The sequence below is a fragment of the Phoenix dactylifera genome, chromosome 8, assembly GCF_009389715.1.
Source record: "Phoenix dactylifera cultivar Barhee BC4 chromosome 8, palm_55x_up_171113_PBpolish2nd_filt_p, whole genome shotgun sequence".
Classification (NCBI taxonomy): Eukaryota; Viridiplantae; Streptophyta; class Magnoliopsida; order Arecales; family Arecaceae; genus Phoenix; species Phoenix dactylifera.
The window spans coordinates 13,782,077-13,806,867 of NC_052399.1; the positions used below are offsets into that span (position 1 = coordinate 13,782,077).

At 39.6% G+C, this 24,791-nt stretch overlaps 3 protein-coding genes across 6 annotated transcripts in view; 2 read left to right on the plus strand and 1 right to left on the minus strand.

Annotated features, from left to right (window-relative positions):
* The window catches only part of LOC103695721 (rho GTPase-activating protein 7-like), a 32,389-nt gene extending 20,212 nt beyond the window's left edge, over window positions 1-12,177 (plus strand). For 2 of the 4 annotated variants that reach the window (XM_008777115.4, XM_039128974.1), the window contains exons 18-25: window positions 23-106; window positions 2,634-2,750; window positions 2,819-3,003; window positions 5,237-5,306; window positions 10,222-10,431; window positions 10,585-10,794; window positions 10,912-11,418; window positions 11,610-12,177. In XM_008777115.4, coding sequence (XP_008775337.2) covers window positions 23-106; window positions 2,634-2,750; window positions 2,819-3,003; window positions 5,237-5,306; window positions 10,222-10,431; window positions 10,585-10,794; window positions 10,912-11,418; window positions 11,610-11,765 — 1,539 coding nt within the window. In that variant the 3' untranslated portion in view covers window positions 11,766-12,177. The remainder of the gene's footprint in view (window positions 1-22; window positions 107-2,633; window positions 2,751-2,818; window positions 3,004-5,236; window positions 5,307-10,221; window positions 10,432-10,584; window positions 10,795-10,911; window positions 11,419-11,609) is intronic. The other 2 variants (XM_008777123.4, XM_008777140.4) reach the window with 2 other exon arrangements.
* A 2,840-nt stretch (window positions 12,178-15,017) lies between these two features.
* On the plus strand, window positions 15,018-17,684 carry LOC103697633 (G-type lectin S-receptor-like serine/threonine-protein kinase At2g19130). Its single transcript, XM_008779543.3, has one exon. The coding sequence runs from the start codon at window positions 15,088-15,090 to the stop codon at window positions 17,473-17,475; it is 2,388 nt and encodes a 795-aa protein (XP_008777765.2). The 5' UTR covers window positions 15,018-15,087; the 3' UTR covers window positions 17,476-17,684.
* A 1,480-nt stretch (window positions 17,685-19,164) lies between these two features.
* On the minus strand, window positions 19,165-19,785 carry LOC120111721. The gene has a single exon (XM_039129586.1). The coding sequence runs from the start codon at window positions 19,783-19,785 to the stop codon at window positions 19,165-19,167; it is 621 nt and encodes a 206-aa protein (XP_038985514.1).
* Between the last annotated feature and the right edge of the window lie 5,006 nt (window positions 19,786-24,791).

Here is a 24,791-nt window from a genome sequence, read left to right on the forward strand (position 1 = left end):
CATGCTTTTTTCTTTTTTAAAGGTAAAAGGAAATACAATGCTGCAGGCAAGTCTGGAAAGACGAAAGGAAGCTTTGCGTGAGCGTCGTTTAGCTCTTGAGCAAGATGTAAGTGCCAGTTTTGATATTCTGTTCCTTACAGTTCTGTTTTTTCCCTTACTATGTTCTAGAATCAAAACACAACTTGATTTTTTAAATTTTAGAAGAAAAGTTTTGTGAAGTCTTTTTTAGTTGCTTGTCCCAGCAATTATATTTCATTTGCTTTGATATTTGCTAGTACCTTTTCTATTGCTTATAATATCTTTGGAATCTTTAAGTAGTTTTAAATTTTTATTTGAAAAAAATGTTTAACTCCTACCATATGGGTGCAGTTTTTTGCCAGTTAAAGGATATATTTGTTTGTCAAATGAAGAAATATGTATATGTAAGAAAAAATAATTGCTGAATTTGAGAATCAAGAAACATTTCAATGCTTTAGGAGAAGACTAGGTAGCTTTTGTTGTGTAGATAATTTAACATCAGTGATTCCTATGCTAAAACCTGAAAGTGAGATGGAAAATCCTGTCAGCAATCCGTACACTCTTATATTCCTTCAGTGAGAATGATGAGATTTTGTTTTATGTCTTCAGTTGTGCCCCAAGATCTTCATTCCATCCAATACCATTACACAGTTTGCCATCGTATGCCCTATTTTTATTTAGGGACAGGAGCCCAGCAGGTAGTGGGCTCCCAACATGCCCTTCCATCCATTTCTTTTCCCTCACGTGCTGAGGATGTGCGGAATTCTAGTACCATATAATGCATTTGCTTGCCATATGTACAATATATAAGCCCTTTAAAAACCTTTAACAGCATATTTTGTGCCAAATTAAAACTCATTGCTATTATACAGGTGTTTTTGGATGCTGTTTGAAATAAGTGGTTTTGATATGAAATATAAATTCTCGTCACCAGCAACTTTATTGTGTCATATTTAACATGGGCATTTCTGGCGCATAGATATGTCAAGATAACCACCAGCTAAGTGCTACTTCAATCTGGTTATCTCTCCTTCTTTAAACTTTGTAATGCATTAGTTGTACTTCCAATAGTGCCGACCCGAGAGTATTTGCCCATGATCCTAACTAATGTTACGTTCTCGCTCCTTTTTTCTTAATGATTCCATTCCTATATATTTATGCAATATATAAGTTTATTATTTGAAACTAGAAAAAAACGTTATGATTAAGATAATAATTTTTATTTATAGTACTAATTTTTCATATTTTTATCTATTTATATATTTTTAATAATTTTTAAATTAAAAATATGTTTAAATACCATAAATTTAGAAAATATGTTTTTTTACTTCAGAAAATACTTTTGAAATATGTATTACATACTACTAATTTTTCATAATTTTTAAATAAAAATATTTTTTTAAATAACAATAATGTTTTAAATATAAATATTTTAAAAATTAATTTGAGCCCAGATTCATGTAGAATACTACAATGGATGCTACATATATTTTTTAGGCCTGTGGACATACATCAAAGGCTACTTATTTTTTAATTTTTTTTCAAATTTAGACCTAAGTCACTATGTGCATGATTGCATCAAAACTTAAATAAATGGACACCAAATTTAGCTGAAAAATAGCTTGCATGCCCCTAAATACGCTTATGATTTTACATTTTTTTAAATTTAATTTAATTTTTTAATTTTTATTTTTTTAATCCAAATATATATTTTTAATTTTTAAAAATTATATATAATCTAAAAATTAAAATTTTTATGTCATTCTGTAGATCATCCATAGATCTACAACATATCATAAAATCAAGCCAAAATCAAAAATTTTGGAACGATCTTCTCTTATTTTGCAAATTTCAAGATATTTTTTGGTGTCTAAAAAAAAAAGAGAGAAAATGAGATAGGAAAGAGGAAGCATACCTTATTTAGGGTTGGATCCTCCTTCCATCGTGCTGAATTAGCGTATTTTTCGCCGTGGAAAAGGAGGGGTATTTGAATGGGTTGAGAATGCCCAAGAAACTTCTCAGTCCTTCCCAACTAGTCTTTAAAACAAAAGGAAGAGGGGGGCCAGTTCGGAACCGGTCCAACTCAATGCGAACCGGCCGGTTTGGACCGAGTCCGGACGGTTCGGGTCCAGTTCCGGCCGGTTCCTATCGGTTCAGGGCCGGTTCTTAAAAAAATAAGTGAACCGACCCAGTCCTCCACTGGGTTGGCTTGGTACATGCCGAACTGGGCAGTTTAGCTCGATTCAGCAGACCTTGCCCCTCAATGTCACCAAAATTACAAAACATGGTATCAATTATCAATCTTTTTTTTCCCTAAAGTATGGTACTTGGCACTCATAGTTGGGCTTCCCACTGTCTATAACCAGTTGCCACGAGATAAATCATGATCGTTCATTTCATAACGAACGGTAACCAAAAATTTTAAAAATTATATTACAAAGATTTTAAAAAGCACCATAGCAAATTCCATCTTATAAACATTGGCGAATTTTTCAGTTTTTCTTTTCCTTACCGGACAGTATGTCATACAATTACATTAGTCATTTACAGGAAGGACTCTATACTATGACTTATGTCCATAATTTATTGACGCATGTTCTATTTTGAGGTAACAGGTGGAAAAATTGCGAGAACAGTTGCAAAAGGAGAGAGATCTGAGGGCATCCTTGGAGTCTGGACTGATGAACATGAGACCTGGGAATATATCATATGCATCTGCTATGGATAGCAAGGTTAGTTTCATACAGGATTAGCAATTATTTTTAATAAACAATAGCTAAATCTTGCTCTGGATTTATAGTTTATATTCGTGATAAAGACCAGGGCAGATCTAGAAGAAGTCGCTTTTGCTGAAGCAGATATCATTAACTTGAAGCAGAAAGTTGCTGATCTTCGTGGGCAGCTTAATAATCAGCCGCAAAAAGCCAATGCTTCCTTGTGTGAATCATGCAGTAAGCTTCTGTATACTACAGATAAAGCAGAAGGGTAAATTTTTCTCTCTTTGTGCACTTCATTTTACATTTCCTTATCAATGACCATATTTTCTCCTTGTGTTCTCTATGCATTTCTGGTCTGATGGCATTTCTTATCTTTTTTTTACTTTTTCCTGAGGCTACAGTAATTATTTCGAACTATTGAATTTTTTTGTATGGATGAAGAAAAAAGGTGGTGTTCATGTTGTAGCAATAACTCGTCAAATGCAGAGGAAAGGACACAAAGAAGGTTAACTGTGGCCCAAGGAGACCAGGGAGGAGATAATGTGGGTCATTTGAAAAGGAAGAGGAAAGGACGCAGAAGCATGGGATTTTTTATGATATTTACATTCAATATCATATTGACACATTTCATATGATAAAGTGACTAATTTCAGATTGGATCATTTCTATATTAGGTCAATCACAAGTTCCCAACCGATGCTCAATGCAATTAGTTTGTCAGTTACCAGATCGTCATTACTGGATTGTTCCAATCAAGAATAATGTAACCGAATCAGATCCAAGTCAAGATCCAATCAGTAGACTAGCCTAAATGTATTCTAAATTTGTATAGGAAAAAAATTCTAGCACTTCTAATTTTTATAAGATTTTGTAAGAAAAAAATCCTTATATAATTCAAATGCTTAGAATATATCCAATTTATTGTTTGGCTTGCTTCACGTGTTTTTGGTGTTCCAATTTTTGATATAATTTGAATTTTTTTGAATTTCATCTAAAATTACAAGCTGCTAAATCTGAAGTTCAGAACCTATTTGGCCTGGTCAAACTGACTTTTTTGAAACTTTTATTGACATCCGTATGAATGATATGACATCAACAAACTGTGTAAGGAAACATGCTTCAGAAAAAACAACCCACATATTAGATGTTAATGGCTTTTTGAACAAGCAAAAGAATTGCCATAGCTGCTTAAGATTACATAAATCCTCGGTGCTTGACTACTAAAAGCCGAAAACTAGAAGTCGGTCAGTGGTAAGGTACTAACTAGCAAAATGTGAAATTAGGGTTTATTAGTCCTAAGACAATGATCTATTGCTATGAATGATTATTTTGATCCAGTCTGGAAAGACCAAAATCTATCAAAATATCAATGTTTGTTGAAATATATTAGCTCTCTTTCTCTTTCTCTCCATAGACATTTTGTTTCATGACCGCCTCATTGCATGTGCATGACACTATCTTATCATCCATTGTTTCAGAACAGGTCATTTTAGTACATCGACTGATCACCATTCTGTGTTAGTAGCTGCCATTCCATGCTATTGGGACATTGCTGAAAAGCTTCATGTTCATCATTTTCATGTTTCTCGGTGCTTGAATTCATATGCTTTAGGTTTCCTACAAGCTGTGCTCTAGTCTCGGTTTTCCAATTTATAAGTGGCATCAACAACCTTGTTTCATTATTTGTATACCCTAGTCCTTGATCCTATTTTGGGGGTTCATTGTGGTTTTTAACTTTTAAGTCTTCATCATCTAACATAATGTCAAACTTCCTTAGTGATGTCTCTATATGTATAACACATAACATCAAACCTTCCTTCCAAACACTGAGTCTCCAAAATATTGTTAAGAAAGAAAGTGCATTAACTAGAAGGAAGCACATTTGTTACAAATCATCTCCAGAAGATCATGTTTGTTGGAATCATAACCACCCATCAAACTTTCCTTAGTATTGCGTAAACTACTTCCATCAAACATGCTCAGCACTAGTAACAATAATGTCAACTTCCTAAAACACCAGTTTCTTCCCTAACATGATTTTGATCATGACATCATAGAAAATTATATTTAGATCAAAAATTTTGAGAAATTTGAGTGAAGTATTGGCGTAATTTTCAGCTTTTGCTTGATAAGATTTATAATATTGATGTTATTACAGAATAATATACATGTTCAACATTTATTTTTTTAACAATAAAGTGTTTGCTTGGAGAATGTAATATTATGACAATGGCATGTTTCTTCTATTACTTTTCTGCCCAAAATTATAAAGTAGTTACCTGCAGTCTATTTAAATGCTTAAATCTACACGATGTCAATCTGTGCCGTGTCTCTGTACTGAATTACACTCCACCAAAAAAAAAGTGGGGCGTGTGTATTTATATGTATATGCATATATATGTATCTGTGTATGTATATATATGTGTGTGTTGTTCAAATCATCATGTACTGGTTCCTTTAGCAGTGGTAGATAGTGACCTGCTTATTACCATCAAATACAGGAAAGATCAGACGGCAAACATTGAGAGTACCACTCTTGCGCATCAAAATAAAATGTTATCAAAAAGTGATGTAAGCTCTTCCATTTGTTGATCATTTCTTTACATTATTGAGTGTAATTCCATGGCTGTCTCTATATGAACCTGTGTTAAAATAATAGAAGTAGATTTGGCATCATGTATTTATTGTATTTAAAGAGAGCATTTTGCTCTTCATGTCAATGGGAATATGACATCTGCCATAACTATCCTGAGTTTGTTTCGGAATTACTTAGTAATTCTAAAAAGGTCAATTGCAAATCTTATGTCTCTGGGGTCATGAAGAGGAATGTTATTTGAGTATTAGAACTAAACTATGACCACTTGCATACCATCTCTCTAGGTCAAGTTCATCACCCTTCATATTAATCATTTCGAGTTGAAGACGTATATTAGAATTGCTGTATCAAACACCAGTGTCCTAAATGCTGCATATGTTATCAATGAAGCAACCGGACAAGCTAGTGGTTGTAAAAAATTCATCTTCTTAATCATGGCCAAGATCTTGTAAGTCTAGTTGAGTCTCAATTAGTAATGTTATCATATGTGAGGTCATAATGGAGAGAATGAATTAAATGAGTAATTTGTTGAGGTATCTAGATTCCTAAAGATAACTATCAACCTAATAAGAGAAGGTATTTGAAGAAGTCAACGAACTACCATAGGGCCTAGTGGGTTCGCTACATGGCCTTTCCTTTGTATCATTAACATGATGGCTTGAGCCCACTATCATCACCATTGATGATGATAGATTGGGTGCAGGATTATGCTATGTCGGACAACAGCCTAAAATTAGAATTGTTTGTTTAATCTAGACCTAAATCTTGGATGGGATTGAGTTCTCGAAACCAAACCAATACCTAATTTAATCGACCTAGACCCGATTTGGTCGAAGTTAAGTAGTGGTCCACCAGGGGTTGGAGTGTCTCAGGGTTAGGGATTTTTCAAATGGTTTGGAATGAGACCAGAGTGGATTGGTGGAAAGGGTAGTGGGTTAGTAACATTAGGCCTTTTTTTGTTAAAAAGGAAATAGGGGAAAGAGGAGAGACTGTCATGGTGGTTGGCCATTGAAGGGAGAACCAGGGGTAAGGCGATTGGCTAGTGAGATGGGGAGAGAGAGATGAAGAGATTGCAAGGGGACATTGAGGCCAATACTGATTGTTGATCTAGGATAGCACTTGAATGAAGTTTTTGTTCGATCAGACAAGGAGTGAGGAGGCATCGAGGCTGCATGGTGGTTGGGCCATAAGGGGATCACTGGAACAGGGGTAGTAGGTTCGTAAAATCAGGAACTAGGTTTATGAAAGGGTGAGAGGCAAGTTTTGAGGGTTGGAATTTGGGAGATAGCAAAAGGAGAAAGGACAATGTGCTCTTAGATTTTAAGAAAAGGGCTTGTCAATAGGTTAATGAGTTTTTGGTTTTGCCCGAACCTAAACCCATTTTTTAGATGATCTTTGAAATCAATCATTTAGACCCAATTTATTTGAATTTACTAACCCATAACCAGACCTAGATTTCAAATCAAACAGTTTCTTTTTCCAATCTAGATCTAGGTTTTAAATAACCAGACCATGTGGAGACCCAGTTTTTCTGAGTTGGCTCAAACCAGTCAGTTGCGTTGAACAACCTATCGCCATCTTATGAGTCAAATAAAATTGCACACAAGGTTGTGTCGAGGATTGAGGTACTAATCATGCCAGCTAGCATAGCCTAACACATGTTATAGAATGCCAATCTGTGTTATGCAATGCCAAAAGCCAAGATGTGCTGTAGGCACGTGCACGTGCACACAGAATGTGTTATAGCATGTACTTTGCCAACTGGTGACCAGCATGGGTACCGCGACCAGCTTTAATGCTTTGGGTTGCATCACCTCTTTGTCTCAACTGCACAAGTGCAGGCATCATGCTTGTACATAATTGGAAAAAAGAAGAGCATTTTCCAAGCCGATTAAACTTCTAACACCTATAATGCAAATTTGGAGGATGTATCACCAACCACCCAACCAATTGGAAAAAAGAAGTGCATTTTCCAAGCCGATTAAACTTCTAACACCTATAATGCAAATTTGGAGGATGTATCACCAACCACCCAACCAACTCCACAATGTTATTAATCTACTTTTTTTCTTTTCTTCCTTTTGCTTAGTTGGCTCTAGGGTAGTTGTAAGGCTGCATGCTCCATGCTACCTCTCACATGCATTGCACTTGTCCAAGTCTAGTCTATTTGGTTTCTACACTTGCACCTTCCATTTCACCTCTCTGTATCATCAAAGTTCATAGATCATGCCATGAAAACCAGCATTTTACTTAGTCATTCTACATTATTACTTTGATCAAATTTTTTTTGCCTTTAAACTAATCAATTGACCTCAAAGCTTAACACACCCCCCCTCCCCCCCCCCCCTCTCTTCTCCCAACATGAGCCTAGACCATGCATACAGAGGTAAATGAGTCCAAACACAAGATAAGACAAAAATCATGACAACTTATCAACTGCCCTCAAAAGCTTAAGTTGGTAGGGAATGAATAATATTGCTACCTCTTTAAATTTGGTTGCACCCTACTTTTAGTGTTTGGATTGTGATGTTGGCCTTAATTTTTAAATGGCCCCATAAAGATTGGGGAAATATTTGACAAATGGCTTTGCTTGAATTAATATTCATTTATCAGTACTCAGTATGGTGCTGGCATGGTACCATACTGGTAACTACTGGTATAAGTAATTTGATCCCACTCAAAAGTTAAAAAAATTGATGAATGATTGTCAACAAGAGGAAGGGTCGAGAGAGCAAGTCTCTTTTGTTGTTCCTATATATGTATGGGATTTTAAATATAAGCTTAAGGTAGTAATTGTATTGCTTTAAATTCCTGGATTGTATGCAAGAATCTGTTTCTCTTGTTCTTTTTTCATGTTAATAAGCTCCACCAAACAAGCAGCAGAAGAGACATGAGTAGAACTAAAGGGCTGAACATCTGCACTTTACGTGCAAGCATTCAAAATGATAATTATTTGTACGAAGGAGCCCAGAACTGGATGTTATACATGGTTTAAATAATGTCATGTTCGTGTGTTAACGAAGGCAATAAAAAGTTTCATGCAGTATTATAAAGCCAATCTTTAGTTTCATAATGTTTTCTACCTAAATATTTGTAGACTATATCCGTTATGATATCTGTCTAAAATCTAAATACAAAATTATATTACTTAATATAAGTTAGATAATTGTGACTTTTTTTGTCCAAATTTGCTGGGAAATTAACTCCAAAAGGAAATGTTTTATTCAATATAAAGCAGATTGGTCCTGTTTTGTCATTGTAATTTCTTGGGGGGGCAGCTACTGCTAATGACAGCTATTATAATGCAACAGTAAAGTAACATCAAGCAAAGTTTCTGAATTTTTAGCTAAATAATGACCGATTATAAAATTATAAGGGTTGTTATTAGCACTGCCAAAGCAATGATTACCTGTAATAAAAGTTATGAACGACTCATAAGTTTTTTGTGTTTTGCATGCTATCAACACTATTTCACGCATTGAGATGTCCATAATAATAACGAAAAGTTAGGGTAAGGCAATGATTGAGTAACTTGAGCAATTGATTTTAGTAAGCTAACTAGTAACTATCAGGTGTGAAGTAAATAGTCTTGCAAAAAACAGGAGCAGGGAATGAGATATTACATGCAGCCTGTAACCACACAATGCCATCACTCATGGGGTCTAATTCTTATGATAAAAAGAATTGATCATGATAATAATCTGGAAAGTTAATTAATAGTTTAGGGTCCTTTTGGTATCACTTTGGATTTCTATTTTTATTTTCAGAAATCCAAGAAGACAGTTGAACTAGACTGAACAAGTATGCATTGTGAAACCCTTTTGTTGTTTAAATTGTTTGTAAAACCTCTAGAGCTTTTGGCAGTCATCATCCATTTTGGAACTAAACAAAAAAAGTGAGAATTAAAGCAAAGACTGGCAGAATTCCCCAGCAAATGCTATATCTCCAACATTAATGTCCATGCAGTATTTCACTTGGGAAACAAAACGAAAAAACAACAGGTCCAAACAGGCATTTTTTGTATGTTAGAGTTTTGTACATGGAAATCTAAAGGACCACTATTCATGCGGTAGCACCAAAAAAAATACATTAGCATTTGAAATTATTAGATTGCCTTTTCTTCTCTCTAATATTGATTTTTCGTCAAGGGGACCTAGAAATTTCTTTAATCTGTTTTATCAACTAATGTTCTTATTACTCCTTAATTTGCATCAACTATTTATAAAGAAAATAAAAATCTGTTTTCTTACAAAGGTGTCGAAGTGACCCTAACCATTATCATAATCCTCCAATCTTATAGCCTTAGTAGCATGAATTTCTACCTAGGGTAATGAACCTGCTTTGGAAGCTTCCTAGAATCTCAAACCTGCACCCACTTCCTAAGTGTTTCCTTAAAGTGGATACCCACTTCCCATGCTAGCTATCGATCATGGCAGTTGAGATCCTTGTCATTCCCATATTATCACAACCCATGCCATAACTAAAACACCAACTTAATTGCTTGTAGATTACCAAACTGACTTGACTTGGACTCTGACTGAATGACCAAATCAACCAGACTCAACTCATCATAAATTTTATCGTTAAAAAAAACTCATCATAAATTTAAATTATAAAAAATAATCTAAAACTCGCCATCTTAATTCATTACCTTAGGCATGCAGTGTCTGATTTAAATGTTCATATGCATATTCCTGCAACAATGTACTAAAAGAATCGAAGAATAATATGTAAATAAATATGCAATTTAAATAATTTTTATTTATAAAAATACATAGATAGTGGTTAAAATGTAAAGTGCACTTTGAAGCAGTAAAGAGATATGAATCTCTTTTCTCCCTTAATCTCTGTAAGGTATCATAAGTTAGGGTATACTTTTTCTGGAAGCAGGATGTTTCTTCTGGAAGAGCATGTGAAAAAATGCTGACACCAACACAAGATTTACTGTCTTCACCAAATGCGAACCCTTCATATATCCGAAAACCAGAAAGGGCTAGTCAGGACAATACCATATTTTCAGGGACCGGCAGCTGTTCATCTGAGGAGAGGCCAACTCTTGGGACTCTTGCCCCATCGAAAAAGTTTGCTTCTAAAGATGAGGTAGGTATACTTATGAAAGAGGCCTTTTCTAGTTTTTCTCAGACAATATAAGCTGTCATGCTTCTAAAGATGAGGTAGGTATACTTATGAAAGAGGCATTTTCTAGTTTTTCTCAGACAATATAAGCTGTCATGCTTTTTCTTCTGTAAACAGAACTCAAATTCCCTGGCGAACCGCAAGGATGTGAAGGTACAAACACCGGATTCACCTTCTTTGCCAAGCACACAACCTCTCCTGAACCAGCAGGTAAATATGACAACTCAAAGCAGCAAAATGTCTCCAGGTCCCAACAGGATCTCTTGTACTGAGGATCCAACAACAATTGTCTGCAATACTTTACCGAAGTCCACATCAAGGGGGGAGGTAGGCCTTTCTCTCTCTCTTTCTCACTCTCTCACTCTAGCATTGGATCTGTACTTGCTCGAGTGAAGGTGCTCGCAAGCTATGGTAGCAAAATGCTTTTTTGTTTTTTGTACACAGAGTTCCATGCTTGCAGCAGACAGTGAAAATGTGAAAACTCTGAGACGAGATACAGTATCTACCTCAGATAGACAGCCTTCCCAGAAGCAACCAACAAATACATCAAGTATGAGCTCCATGCTTGCAGCAGACACTAAAAATGTGAGAAGTGTAAGACGAGACTTGGTATCTACCTCAGATAGGCGGCCTTCCCAGAAGCAGCAGAGGAACACGTCAAATATGAACTCTTCAATATCTTCAGGGTTGGCTAACATTCCATCCACTGAAGGGTCAACTACAGATGGTTTCCGTACTGCTTCAAAAAAGTCCCTTCCAAAGGTTGATAATGTGAAGACAGAAACACAGGTTTTGCCATCTTTACCTAATAGGCAGCCCTCTCAGATGCAACAGCCAAACAATGCAAATCCGAACAGTTCAAGTTCTCTAAAGGCTGATAATGTTTCTTCTGAAGAGTCAGCAGCAGTTGGCCGCACTGCATCATCAAAGAAGTCATCTTCCAAGCCTGAGGTAAGCATCTATATTCTACAAAACTTGGAGGACTTTGTCTGGAGATCTTTTACGACTTGAATAAACTTGTCTTTTCTCGTACGTCAAGGTCCTTTTCTAACTTTTAAGAAATTCTTCAAATTAATATATCATTTGAGAGCTGTTTCACTGGAGATGATTAATTTAATTTAATTATTCTCCTTCTAACATAGGAAACCACCTCTTCATCATCTGCACTGGTGAAGCTGACAAACCGACTCAACTTTTTGAAGGAACGACGGGCCCAACTTGTAAATGAGCTACAAGACATGGACATAAATCGTTCTTCTGGTCCAGAAGGCCCTCCTCTAAGAACCAATTCCAGATGACCTAGAACCTCCTCAAAGAGGATTAGCTTTACTATATTCCTGTCAATGGAGCTGAGAATAATGTTGTGGCAGTCTTGTTATTCTGGTATTTTGGCACAGTTGTTTCATGATGTCTGGCATCTGGAGATTTTAGTGCTTTTATACATGACTGGCCCTGTTGAAAGCTCAAATATGATTAGTGTGATGACATTTGTGTAAATTTGAACCACCGGTGTGCCTCGCTTCTAGAGAAGTCACAAATAGAGGTTAGGGAAATGTTTGAAGTATCAGTATGTGGAGGAGTTTTGAGATGATTTCAGCCTGTGAATATGTGGACACTTTGTATCTGCACTGCCATGAATTTTCAAAATCAGCCATTCATAGTTTGAATAAAATGTCTTCAGAACCCATGTGTCATGGTTTTATCTGGTCAGTTGTCATTGCGAATGAGTTCTGATGAGGATGTCATCTTGCAACTTGTTTGCTGAAATGTGCACTCCTCTTCTTTTTAATAATATGAGTGATGTTCATCGATTGGCAGATGTGCAAGCTTGATTGTAGATCCTGCTGATTTAAAAACTGGAAATAGGGAAAGCGTAGTATATCTGATCCAAGCTATAAACAATATGTAATTAATTGAAAGTAAGTATATATTACAAATCTGAACTGGCTTGGTTATGAGTATAAATTATCTTCTATATTTGAACACGAATTAATGTTTTATATGAACCAATATGTTAGCACAAATCCACATATCCACAAGCATGTTTACTCAAAATTTTGATGAAGGAAATTTATGATCATGATTTGTTGTTAAGTAGCCCTTCTCCTTGTTTAAGGACTCTCTGGATGGGGCTTAACAAGCCATTTTGTTATAACTATGCGAAGGCACAGGTCCATGTTAATTTATTTCAACATGGGTATTGTTTCAATGGATCATGTGGTATGCCTGTCTACGTGTATTATAGATTTTGCTCCTCCCAGGAGGAGAGGATATCATTTCTCTTAGCTCCAAAAGCAATAACAGAGTATTCAAATTAAAGATCCATCTCATTGATCGAGAGGGTATTTACTTCTCTCAACTCTAAAACCAAATATAGCTATACAAATTAAAGTTCCACATTACTGATAATAATTTATACCACTATAATTGCTTAAAAATGAAAAATCATCTATGTTAGTGGTCTTTTAACCTGTGTATCATATGGATAAGGTCACTATTATGCTAATGTTCTAAAATACATAATAAAACTTTTAAATTGAGAATACGATTTATTGATCATAATCTACACATGTTAAAAAATATATTTATAGATTAAAAATTAATAGATTTTATTATTTAAATCATAGTAAAACATGATCTAAGATTATTTATATATCCATCTTTGTGTCTATACGAGGCATAGGAGACTGTCAAAGTAGTTTTTGAGAGAAAAATAGATTTTACTTCTCTCGAGAAGAGATGGTATATGTTCTTCTCAATTTTAAAATCAATAATAGGATATCTAAATTCAGGATTTATGTCATTGATTATAATCCATATTACTAAAAGTATCTAGGGACAAAAAAAATATGGTTGTCTCTAATCTATACATCATATAGTTAAAAAAATGGATGATTTCCATTATTCCGGTGTATTGAAATATGTCATAAAGTATTTAGGCTCTCTTTGGTATTGTTTTTGGAAAACCAAAATTCTAGAAGGTCAGACTTTAAAAGTTGAAAATAGACCACTGGAGGTAGACAAAAGCCCAACTTGAAATGGATTGAAAAGTTTTTTTTTTTTTAACACAAAATACCCATGTTTACATAGAAGCATTTTTTTCAAATTATAATAACAGTAATAAAGTTGACAATGTTTTATAACAACAGTTTTTCGATGGTATAATATAATAACAATATATTAAAATAATAATATTATATTATTATAGATTATAATAATATTATTATAATAAAATGATATTCTAAAAATATTATTCTGGTGTATTTTTTTCTATAAAATACAAAATTGTGCCCCTCCATTTAAAATTGAATAGTTTCAGATGTATAATCGGATGACCAGCGGTACATGTCAACATTTTTTTTTTTTTTTTTTGTAATTAAACAAAGAATCCTGTCGTTTTCACATTCATCCTCGGACCTTCTTCCACCTCTCCGGTCGGGAACTCCACGTACGGTTGCCTCCCACCTCCGCCCCCACCTCGCCGGCAACATCCCCCCACCCTCACCCCACCGTCGCCTACGACCTCTCTATTCTCCTTCGTGCCTACTATGACTGCTGCAAGACCGACACCGCCCTCGAGCACTACCGCCATCCTCGAGGACGCCGCCGTCAATTTCTTCTCCATCCTACTTTGAAGATTTCAAACTAATGTTTTATCAAGTAGAAGACAACGGAAGAAGAGTGTATGTGATGTGAAATGCCACTTAGCAGTCAGCGGATGTCCGATCTTTTTTTTTTTTTTTTTACAGGTTCTTCATACAATACGTGTACGTACATATCCAATAAAATCAAAAAATATTAGCTCGTGGAGTGCCTGTGGCAGCTCCCCCTTCTCTGATCAGAGGGTGTACCCTGAGAGCCAGCTTGCAACTCTGCCTCCGGAACCAACGTGTTAAACAACTGACAGTCATCCGCTACCATCACCCTGAAGTGCAGGCCCCGTATAACAAAGCTCGCACCGTCCCGCGTACCTTCATCTAGCACCGATCCGTCGAAATTAATCTTGAGAAAGCTCGGGGGTGGGGACTCTCAGGTGAAAAACACCGTCTGAGAAGCTGCCTGAGTAGAGAGAAAATCCCAGATGTCCCAAGCTGTCAAAGGTCTATTCTTCCACGTGGAAAAGGTTCTTAATGGCAACTTTTTCAACTTCGTGGATGAGAGGCTGTAATTAGAGCAAATTAATTACTGATAGCTCCGCACTTTGACTTATTTGGCACTTTCACAATCTAGGCTGACTTCAAGAACTTTTGACCTGTCCAGATGCAGATCATACTAATTGATTTGTGCTCCTTAGTTTGTTTAACGTGATTTTCATCATCTCTACTTCCCAGCTTTTTCCTGTTTGCAGGATCTTCTCAATGATGCTGCATGCGAACCATTCAATGAGGGATTTCTCGTAGATGGATGCGACATGTGACCAACTCACTGATGCACCATGTGAGAGTAACCAATGGATTAGCTTTCGTGCATTGCTGGCTTTCTTTCAGTCTCTCAGCTGCCAACTGCATGAAATATCTTAAATAAGCAGTTTGGGTCGACGTAGGCATCACTTGATTAACTCTTTTTAAATAACAAGTATTTCTGCTGCTTCTGCTTCTCCACAGATACCAGTATAGTATTATGTTCTTGGAGAGAGAGATGGCTATCATCAGACTCTTGTTCACCGCTCTTCTGTTGCTTCCTTTCTTTCTGTTCTTCTCCTCCAGTGCCAAACTCCATACTGCTGCTGACACCCTCTCTCAAAGTCAATCTCTCTCTGGGGACCAGACCTTGGTGTCCAAGGGTGGCAACTTCGAATTTGGTTTCTTCTCCCCAGGTAACTCCCATAAGTATTACGTAGGCATCTGGTATAAGAAGGTCTCCAAGCAAACTGTTGTTTGGGTGGCGAATAGGGAGAAACCTGTCTCGAATGCTTCAGCTTCAGAGCTGAAGCTATCTGAAGATGGCGGCAATCTAGTCCTCTTGGACTCCAAAAACCAAATCTGGTCATCCAATTCGACCTCCACTGCTTCAAACTCCACGATCGCAGTGCTGCTTGACAACGGTAATCTCATCTTAAAAGATGAGCACGGTTCTCATCTTTTCTGGCAGAGCTTTGATCACCCAACAAACGCATGGCTCCCCGGAGCAAAGCTGGGGTATGACAAGCTCAACAAAGTGGACCGATTCCTCACCTCGTGGAGGAATTTGGAAGATCCTTCACCCGGCCCGTTCTCTGTCGAGATCAGCCCGGATGGCATCAGCCAGTTCTACTTTCTGGCTAACAGGACTCGACAGTACTTCACTACTGGGGTTTGGGATGGGCAAATATTTAGTGCGATCCCAGAAATGAGATCGAACTACTTCTTCAACTTCAGCTATGCTGCCGACAAGAACGTGAACTACTTCAGTTATTATGTCCGCGACGCTTCTTCTATCTCGAACTTCATGTTGGATTTCACAGGCCGCATGATACGGCAGCAATGGGACCCTGCTACTGAGGAGTGGGCATTGTATTGCTCGCTTCCAAGGGATCCATGCGATGTTTATGCTCTTTGCGGGTCCTTCAGCAGCTGCCGCAACTACAGCTCTCCCTCCTGCGAGTGTTTGCAAGGCTTTGAGCCTCTGTCCATGGAAGAATGGAATTTAGGCGACCACACCAGAGGCTGTGCTAGAAAAACATCTCTGCGGTGCGATGGAAATGATGGATTCGTGAGGTTATCCGATGTGCAGCTGCCCACTAATCCTGAATCCTTAGCAGCCAACAGCACCGAAGAGTGCGAATCCACTTGCCTGAACAATTGCTCATGTGTCGCTTATTCTTATGATACCAAGTGTTTGATGTGGAACAGGGGTTTTCTCGGCCTTAAAAAACTGTCTGTTGGTTCTAATAATGATGAAATGTTGGGAGTTCTTTATCTTCGGCTTGCTGGTTCCGAGTTGGTGAGGCCTAAATCTGAGAAGGCGAGGACTGTGGCTCTCATTAGTTCTGTGGCAGGTCTTGTTCTTATCACCAGCCTTGTTTCGGTGTTGATCTGGAGATTCTGGAGGAAACCTGCCCTTGGAGTTCCTGAGGCAGCTCGAGGTTTTCTGGTTCCATTTGATTACAAAGATATAAAGAGGGCCACCAAGGATTTCTCCGAGAAGCTCGGGCAAGGAAGTTTTGGGGCTGTGTTCAAGGGAATTTTGCCGGACTCGACTGTCATAGCTGTCAAGAAACTTGAAGGTGTCAGGCAAGGGGAGAAGCAGTTCAGGATGGAAGTGAGCACGATCGGGATGATTCACCATGTCAATCTAGTCCGTCTCCTCGGGTTCTGCTCTGAGGGTGACAGAAGGCTACTGGTTTATGATTACATACCCAGGGGTTCGTTAGATTCGTGTTTGTTCAGAAGTAGCTCTGAGATCTTAGACTGGAATCAGCGGTACCAAGTTGCACTGGGGACTGCGAGAGGCTTAGCTTATCTGCATGAGAAATGTAGAGAATGCATCATGCACTGCGATATCAAGCCTGAGAATATACTTCTAGATATGAATATGTGTCCGAAGATTGCAGACTTCGGTATGGCAAAGCTCCTTAGCCATGAATTTAGCCGAGTGCTGACAAGCATGAGAGGAACTTTAGGCTATCTAGCTCCAGAATGGCTCACAGGCTCTGCCATCACTCCAAAAGCCGATGTTTATACCTATGGATTGATGCTCCTTGAGATAATCTCAGGCAGGCGAAACACAGACAGAACCAAAGATGGAGAATTTGTGTACTTCCCTCTCTGGGCTGCAATCAAAGTGAATGAAGGGGATGTTCTTTGCTTACTAGATCAGAAGTTGGAGGGCGATGCCGATGCAGAAGAGCTTAGTCGAGCTTGCAAAATTGCTTGCTGGTGTATTCAGGATCAGGAGACCAGTAGACCGACAATGGGACACGTGGTTCAGCAATTGGAGGGAGTTTTAGATATGGGAATGCCTCCGATCCCTAGGTTGCTTCAGAAACTTTCCACGGATGGCTTCAACAGCACCTTGTCTACAGGGTAATTCTATGCTGCTCAAGTTTAAAGCATGCCATGGTGATTGGCAGACATGTACTAAATAAAAAATCATGTTGTATTAGTGGAATATTTGGCCATTTCTGTATGATGTTATATAGACACAGAAGAATGTCCTGCCTTCTTGAAACCCCTTTAGAATAATACCTTATGTTGATCCTCGTTTACGGTAAATGGCTTTGGTTGATCTTTTCTACAGTTGTTCCCTCTGTTCTCTTCAGGTGTAAACATACTATCTTATACTTGGGATTTGTTCTTCCTCGCCCTTTCCTGATTAGTTTGACTCTAGATAATGGGTTACAAGCTCTCAACTTATAACAAATCAATGGAAGACACACGTCCATGTTAATTACTTCATTTACTCCAAATATGGTTATTACTTTTATTATTTCTTTCATTTTCTTATCTGCATTCATGCCCATCAGCAAAAGGTCAAACACTTGTGCATACATATCCATCTATGTTCAGCTGATACAAAATACAGACTGTTGCCCAAGGTGACAACCCAAGATGGGGGGTGAATTGGGTTTTTCTAAATTTTTGGTGCTTTAAAAATTTTCTTGTTTAGAGCAGTGGAAGCTTTCTTAAGTTACTTGTGTGAAGTTACCCTAGAGCAATAATCAAATATAAAGCAAGAATAAATACAAGAACAAGACAATGTATAGTGGTTCGGTGCACCCCAAGCACCTACGTCCACTCCCCAAACCTCTCCTTGGGAATTCACTATAATCCCTCGTGTTGCTGGAAATTGGACCCGAGGGCGACCGGTCAGTCGAGAAGGAGGAGCTCCGGCGATCACTGGCGGGCGGCGTCCTCTGGGAAACCTGCAAAAAGCCGGTGGCAAGTCGAGACCACGGCTCGGAGAGTGTTGAGCCCTGGTCGTCCAAGGATAGCGTTGTAGGCCGAGGGCAGACGGACCACGAGAAAATCCATTCTTACGGTGATTTCTCGAGGGGGGAGGCCGACCGTGACTAGGAGGCCGATCTTGCCCTCGACCGGAACTGTCCCCAGTAAATCCAACCAGGGGAGCATTCATTCTCCGGAGTTGGCCTTCTGTCATCCCCATTTTTCGATAGGCGTCATAATACAAAACATTCGCCGAACTTTCATTATCTACCAAAACACGCTTTACATCAAATTTGTTTACAATCATGGAGACGACCACAGCGTCATCATGAGGAGTCTCAACTCCTTCCAAGTCCTCGTCCGAGAACGAGATAGCTCCGAAGGTGCGCAGGCGCTTTGGGGGGACCCTTTCCTCGGCAGGTCCTCCGACCGAGGTTCCACCTCCAATGGTGTTGATGGTGCCGGCAATGGGTCCGTTGACATTTGGATCTTCGGGCTGCGCGGCATTATCTGCTGGCCTCCTTTCCTCATGCCGGTTCCGCACAAATCGTTTGAGTACTCCGCGGCGGATGAGCGCCTCGATCTCATCCCGGAGCTGGAAGCAATCCTCCGTGTCATGGCCTTGGTCTCGGTGGAAGCGGCAGTACTTCCTAGGATTGCGCCAAGCTCCGGGATCCCGCATCGGGGGTGGAGGCCGAAAATAATCCCGGCCTTGAATCTCCATCAGTATCTTTGTCCGGGAAGCATTAAGGGGAGTGTAATTCTCATACCTCCCCGAGAGTACTCGTGGCCGTGCCGGAGATCTCGGTCTGGGCGGGGACCTTGGTCGGGGCTACCCCCGGGGCCGAGGTGGACTCTTCAACCGGGGCTGGTTCTTGTTCCAGCGAGAAGATTGGCTTTTAGGACGACTGCGCTCCTCGCGGCGTCTCTTCTGCTTCTTGGAGGTCTGCTCGGTTGCACTCCGCTTGGAAGCAATGGCCTCTTCGGCCTTCGCATACTTCCGAGCTCGGACGAGCATCTTCGTGAAGTCGGCGGGGAAGCTCTTCTCGATGGAGAAGAGGAACCTATAGGATCGAGCCCCAGTCTTTAGTGCCGACATGGCTACCGACTGGTCGAGCTCACGGACTTCCCAGGTTGCAGCGGTGAAGCGGTCGAGATAGTCTTTGAGAGATTCTCCCTCCCTTTGTTTGATATCGAGGAGGGAGTCCGAAGTCCGCCGCTGACGTCGGCCAGCAGCAAAGTTGGTGATGAACTGCCTGCCAAGCTGCTCGAAGGAAGACACTGTACTAGGCTTTAGCCCGAAAAACCAGAGCCGAGCCGTTCTCCGAAGCGTTGCTGGGAAGGCCTTGCAGAGCATAGCCTCCAAGGACCCTTGCAACGCCATGAGGGCTCGGTAACTCTCCAGATGGTCGAGGGGGTCGGTCGTGCCATTATAGGGCTCCACCTGGGGCATTTTAAACCTTGATGGGACCGGCTCATCCTCGATCTAGTGGAAGAAGGGGGACTTAGTCGTAAATTCGAAGTCACCCTCGCATCTCGCTTTCTTGCTATGGAGCGCCTCAATCTGGCGCTCGAGTCTCTTGACCTTCTTGTCGAGCTCTCCGCTCTGTGGTCCGCCACGGTAGTTTGCTCTGGCGCAAGTCGTCCCGGGACCGACTCGACTTCCGATGGCTGTGGGCCGTTGCCCAGGCCTCTCGCTAAGGGTTCCCTCCGTGGGGATGCTTGGGCTGAACCCTGGCAGCAGCATCGCTCCTCGTTATTGGCCTGTGAGGAGCCATAGAGGTTTTGGCCCTGGGGTGCCGGTCCGTTTGGAGGAGGCACTGGCAGGACCTGGGCCTGCAGAAGCGGTGCCGGTGGGGCTCCCTCACGTTGCAAACCTCGGACGGCCGTGGCCAAGGCTTGGACCTGCTGCACCAGGATGTCGAACTGTTCCGGCTGAACTTGCAGGGCTGGACCAGCCGGAGGTGGCGGATTCTGGACGGAGTGTCCCGGACTTGGTGGGAGACGCCGGGAGGCATTAGAGGCTCCCTTGCTTCTCAACTTCATGGCCGCGACTCGGACTCTTCCTCTAGCGCCAACTGTTGCTGGAAATTGGACCCGAGGGCGACCGGTCAGCCGAGAAGGAGGAGCTCCGGCGATCACTGGCGGGCGGCGATCCGTCGGCGGGCGGCATCCTCTGGGGAACCTGCAAAAAGCCGGTGGCCGGGGTTTCCGGCGCCGGCCCTCCGATGCCTAAGTCAGAGGGGGGCAAGCGTATATGAGGAGAAATAATGTATGTCCAGGGTTCTTGCCTCTCCGCCCCCTCTCAGGTGGAGGGGTTCTCCTTTTATAGAGGGGCGCTGGGTTACCTGTGATGCGATGGGGTGAGGTTGCCGTACGACTGAGAACGTCGCATGAATTGGTGTACGATCATGTGAATTAATGCCTTGCCGTAGGGGATGAGGTCGGAATCAGGGAGTTGTCACGGCCGACTGGATGCAGCCGAGCTGATTTGCCGTGGAGGACTGGAGATCCGTAGATAACAGGTGCCACGCGCATTAATTGTTGAGTAAGCCGGAGATACGCATTAATTGTGGAGTAAGCCGGAGATCTGCAGAGGCCACGCGCATTAAATGCTAGGGGCGGTGGTAGGGTATGGTCTCTGATCGGGCTATAGAAGGATGTGACCGCGGTAGATGAGTAGCAAGGTCGGGCACCTGGTCGGGCGCCAGGTCGGGAGCTTGGAGGTCTGGCGCATCCGAGGTCGAGAGTTCCGAGGTCGGGCGTCCCTAATCACATGTCTCGTGATATGCTCACGTGCTTTGGGGCGATCTGTATTACCCCAACACTATGTTTATGTGATAACCAGTCCACTGTGACAGGACGACTTCAAATAAACCAGTTCTAATCTCCTCTTCCAATGGAAATAATGCCAATGGAGCGAAACACCACCTTGGTATGGCCCTTCATAGGGTTATTTCACTTGTATTTGCCATATTGTCTCTTTGGAGTATAAGTGTAAATCCACATCAAAAATGCACTTGGATATTCCAGGATCATATTCTCCTTCAGGTATGTCTGAGAATCTTCTCAGTTCTAATAAGCTCACAAAATGAAAAGAAGTGCCGCAACCTCCTTTGATGGGATGAGAAGTGTGGGAAGGCTCCTTTGGTAGTTTCCTTTAACCCTCATGCCTTGTTTTGAGGGACTACAGACGCAGAATATGTCACTTTTGAAGGAATATATATAAGAAAATTTCTTTATCAAAAGATGAAAGTCTCGTTGGTTTTCATTAAGAAATGAAAGGTGACACATTTGCAAGGGGCCAAGAAGCCAACGGTTACATAGTGGAGAAAGAGAGGGAAAGGAGAAGGCAACTAAAGCTTCATTCTGTGAGAACCATAAATTTATCACTTCGTCGGAGTTCAAGCAAGGAAGGGCATTCTACCATCACCGTAGTTGATGTCAAGCAGAACTAATCAAAGAATCCACGAATGATCTATTTTTGAGCTGTGTGAGAATTCCTCTGAAGACTCCAAGGAGATGCTGAAGTATTCAGCATCCCTATCGCCTTCACTGTCATCCATGACAAGTTTCTGAAGTAACTGAGGGATGGGAGGCATGCTGACACTTAAAAGACCTTCCAATTGTCGAACGACTTGTGCCATTGTTGGCCTACTGCTCTCTTGATCCTGAATACACCAACAAGCAATTTTACAAGCTCGCCTAAGCTCTTCTACATTGGCATTGCCCTCCAACTTCGCATCTAGTAAGCGTAGAATGTCACCTTCATGGAGCTTGATTGCAGCCTAGACAGAGAAATAAACAAATTTCCCATCTTCCAATCTGCCTGCGTTTCACCTGCCTGAGATTAATGCAAATTTTTCATATTATTTATTTATGTATATATTTTTAATAATTTTTAAATTTAAAAATATATTTAAATATCATAAATTCAGAAAAATATGCTTCTTACTTAAAAAAAAATACTTCTGAATTATGTAATATGTACTACTAATTTTTCATAATTTTTGGTATAAATTATATAATTTTAATTATTTATTAAATAAAAAATAATTTTTAAATATAAATATTTTAAAAAATTAATTTGAGCTTAGATCCATGTAAAATCCTATAATAGATACTACATATATTTTTTTTAGGCCCGTGGGTATGCATCAAAGACTAATTATTTTTTAATTTTTGTAAAAAAATTTAGACTTAAGTCACTATACGCATGATCGTATCAAAACTTAAATATATTGACACCAAATTTAACTGAAGAGTAGCTTGCATGCCCCTAAATACGCTTCTAATTTAGAATTTTTTAAAAAAAATTTATTTATTTGTTAATCCAAAAATATATTTTAAATTTTTAAAAATTATATATAATCTAAAAATTAAAAAATTTTATGTTATCATGTAGATCATTCATAGATCTACAATATGTCATAAAATCAATCCAAAATCAAAAAAAATGACATGATCTCTTCTTATTTTGCAAATTTTGAGAATTTTTTGGCGTAAAAAAAAAGAAAAAATGAGATAGGAAAGAGAATGCATACCTTATTTAGGGTTGGATTCAATCGTGCTAAATTAGTGTATTTTCGCCGTAGGAAAGAAGGGTATTCGGATAGGTTGGGAACACTTGAGAAACTTCTCGGGCCTTCCCAACCAGTCTTTAAAACAAAAGAAAGAGGGGGGAGAGGGGCCGGTTCGGAATTAGTCCGACTCGGTGCGAACCGTCCGCACCGGTTCTATACGGAACTGGCCTGTTTGGACCAAGTCTGGACCGTTCGCGACCGGTTCCTGCTAATTTCTATCGGTTCGGGATCAGTTCCGACTAGTTCGGAGCCGGTTCCTCGGTATAGTTCAAGCCGGACAGTTCTGCTGGGTTCGGCAAACCTTGTCCCACAATGTCACCAAAATTACAAAACATGGTATCAATTGTCACTTTTTTTTTTGGCCTAAACTATGGTACTTGCCACTCGTAGTTGGGCTTCCCACTGTCTATAACCAGTTGCCACGAGATAAATCATGATCGTTCATTTCATAACGAATGGTAACCAAAAATTTTAAAAATTATATTACAAAGATTTTAAAAAGCACCATAGCAAATTCCATCTTATAAACATTGGCGAATTTTTCAGTTTTTCTTTTCCTTACCGGACAGTATGTCATACAATTACGTTAGTCATTTACGGGAAGGACTCTATACTATGACTTATGTCCATAATTTATTGACGCATGTTCTATTTTGAGGGAACAGGTGGAAAGATTGCGAGAACAGTTGCAAAAGGAGAGAGATCTGAGGGCATCCTTGGAGTCTGGACTGATGAACATGAGACCTGGGAATATATCATATGCATCTGCTATGGATAGCAAGGTTAGTTTCATACAGGATTAGCAATTATTTTTAATAAACAATAGCTAAATCTTGCTCTGGATTTATAGTTTATATTCGTGATAAAGACCAGGGCAGATCTAGAAGAAGTCGCTTTTGCTGAAGCAGATATCATTAACTTGAATCAGAAACTTGCTGATCTTCGTGGGCAGCTTAATAATCAGCCGCAAAAAGGCGATGCTTCTTTGTGTGAATCGTGCAGTAAGCTTCTGTATACTCCAGATAAAGAAAAAGGGTAAGTTTTTCTCTCTTTGTGCACTTGATTTTACATTTCCTTATCAATGACCATATTTTCTCCTTGTGCTCTCTATGCATTAATTTCTGGTCTGATGGCATTTCTTATCTTTTTTTTACTTTTTCCTTAGGCTACAGTAATTATTTTGAACTATTGAAGTTTTTTAGTGTGGAGGAAGAAAAAAAGGTGGGGTTCATGTTGTAAGCAATAACTCGTCACATGCAGTAATCATTGATATATCCTCACGAGCTAGATTTCCTCGAAGGAACAACATGGAAACTTGATTCCCCTGCTACAGAATTTAGGTGCCTGGCATAACATAACAAAGAGCATAGCGATAGAGACTCATCTAGGCCGAAGGCAGACCTAAGTCAAGGTAACCTTTTTTTGAAACACTTTGGTATTGCTCCTAGATCAGAATATAAATGATGAATCAGAGAACATGGAGCCATCTCATTATTTTTCTGCAAAGAAAAATATGGTGGACTAACTAATCTTTACATCAGTCTATGAAAGAGCTTTAAACAACTATTCATAGTTCCTAGAGCTCTTTGTAAGGCTAGTTGAAAAACTTGTTGTCGGGCTTGATTAATCGCTCTTCATAATTTTTTTTGTGGGCTGCTATTGCTAATGACAGCCATTATAATGCAACAGTAAAGTAACGTTAAACAAAGTTTCTGAATTTTTAGCTAAATAATGGTCGGTTATAACATTATAAGGGCTGTTATTAGCACCGCCAAAACAATGATTACCTGTAACAAAGGGTTGTTATTATAAGTTTTTTGTGTTTTGCATGCTATCAACACTTTCATGCATTGAGATATCCATAATAATAATGAAA